This window comes from Galeopterus variegatus, unplaced genomic scaffold (assembly GCF_000696425.1).
Source record: "Galeopterus variegatus unplaced genomic scaffold, G_variegatus-3.0.2 Scaffold8023, whole genome shotgun sequence".
NCBI classification, from domain to species: Eukaryota; Metazoa; Chordata; class Mammalia; order Dermoptera; family Cynocephalidae; genus Galeopterus; species Galeopterus variegatus.
In genome coordinates, this window is record NW_007734134.1 from 24,787 (window position 1) to 26,429 (window position 1,643).

At 64.0% G+C, this 1,643-nt stretch overlaps 1 protein-coding gene across 5 annotated transcripts in view; it reads left to right on the forward strand.

Annotated features, from left to right (window-relative positions):
• The first annotated feature begins 1,390 nt into the window (after positions 1-1,390).
• The window catches only part of PFKFB3 (6-phosphofructo-2-kinase/fructose-2,6-biphosphatase 3), a 27,677-nt gene continuing 27,424 nt past the window's right edge, over positions 1,391-1,643 (forward strand). For 3 of the 5 annotated variants that reach the window (XM_008592552.1, XM_008592554.1, XM_008592553.1), the window contains exon 1: positions 1,393-1,592. In XM_008592552.1, the coding sequence (XP_008590774.1) occupies positions 1,517-1,592 (76 nt within the window). In that variant the 5' untranslated portion in view covers positions 1,393-1,516. Of the gene's footprint in view, positions 1,593-1,643 lie in introns of all 5 variants that reach the window. The other 2 variants (XM_008592555.1, XM_008592551.1) reach the window with 1 other exon arrangement.

Genomic DNA, 1,643 nt, shown 5'->3' on the forward strand with positions numbered 1-1,643 from the left:
GCCTTCCCCCTCCAATCCCAACGCAGCCTCCGCGCTAAGTGTGCACCTCCCTGCGAGGCAGGGCAGCGCCTCCCCGCCGAGGCGTCGCTTGCTAAAGTCACATCCGTTACCATGCTCCCGCGCCCAAAGCACCCCGCATCTTCACCGCACAGCCTCCGACCTGTCTCCACGACTGTCACATGTCGTGGGCCGATGCAAACTGCGAGGACCGGGAAAGGAGAGCGGGCACTCACATACCAGAAAGTGGTGAGGGAGTGCAGAATGAGTGGCATGAATTTTAGGGGTTTCCATAATCAAGATGCCACCCCCCTCACCCCCAATACTTGTTCCAGGGATTATAGTCAGGTAATGAATTGCAGGTTGGCATGCGGTCTAGTTTTATTTACTCTTCGACTCGGGGAGGTAGTAGTTTATTGAACATTGTACGTGGTGAGTGCGAAAACTAATGCCAGCCGGGCCACCTGGTTCCATTTCAGTCCAGCCTGCGGGGCTTTTCCGCCCTCTCCTCGTGCTCAGCATTTCAGGCCACTGAAGGTTCCTAGTCTTGGGGCTTGGAGCTGAGCAATGCCCAGCACAAATCCAAGTTTGCAAGGAATTCAGGAAAATGGGCGGGGTGAGGTCGAAGGACCAGGGAAGCCCCCTCCTGGGGGTGGCGGGGGTCGTGATGGGTGATGACTCACAGGCGTTGTCAAGAAGCAGCTCTGGCCCAGGTCTTCACCTGGACTGTGCCTGCCTTGGAGCGCGTGTTAGGAATGCAGAGTATTGGGGCTCCACTGCCAGAAAGGCCGTATCAGTGGGATGCATTTTAACCAGCATCCCAGGGGATTCGGCTGCAGGGTGCCACGGACCACACTGGACAGGGCCGCGCCACTGCCCTCCGCCCAGCACAGTTGAGGCGAGGGACAGGAGTATTCGGAGAAGCTGTGCCAGGCGTCCTTTAGTAGGAGCGAGAACCTTCAGCCTGGGCTGGGCGTTGTCCGAGGGCCGGGGGCTGGTTGCGAGCAGGTCGCGCTGCGGTCGTCGGCCCGTAGGGGGCGTCAGCAGGCCGCCGCCTCCTGGCTCGTCCACCCTCCTCCCCACGTGGAAGGGGGCTGGGACCGAAAGAATGCGGCCCGCCCCGGGGCTGACGTGCGCGTCTCTGCCGGCCCCAACTCTTATAAGGCCGGGCAGTGAGCGGAGCATCCAGACTGAGCTGGAGAGGAGGCACGCAAGAGTGCCGGGTGGCCAGAGCGCGGCTGTCACTGCGCCCGAGTATCCCGGGTCTTCCCGGAGCTGACGAGCCGACCGCGCGGGGCAACCTCATCCCCGCGCCCCTCGCAGCGCCCGCCGAGCCCCCGCACGGGCGAGCGTCCAGGACTTAGCACAAAGCACGTTTCCCCAAGCAGCGCAGGGGGCGCCCGGCCGCGCGCCGGCGCACGTACCCCCTTTCCCCTTTGTTCCGAGGGTCGGCGGCCGTTCTCCTCCCCACGTCGCAATCCCCGCCCGGCGTGGCGAGCCGCCAAGTGCAGCTGCGAAGATGCCCTTGGAGCTGACCCAGAGCCGGGTGCAGAAGATCTGGGTGCCCGTCGACCACCGGCCCTCGTTGCCCAGATGTGAGTGCAGCTGCGCGGGGCCGGGCTGCAGGCTGCGCCGCGTGCAGGGCC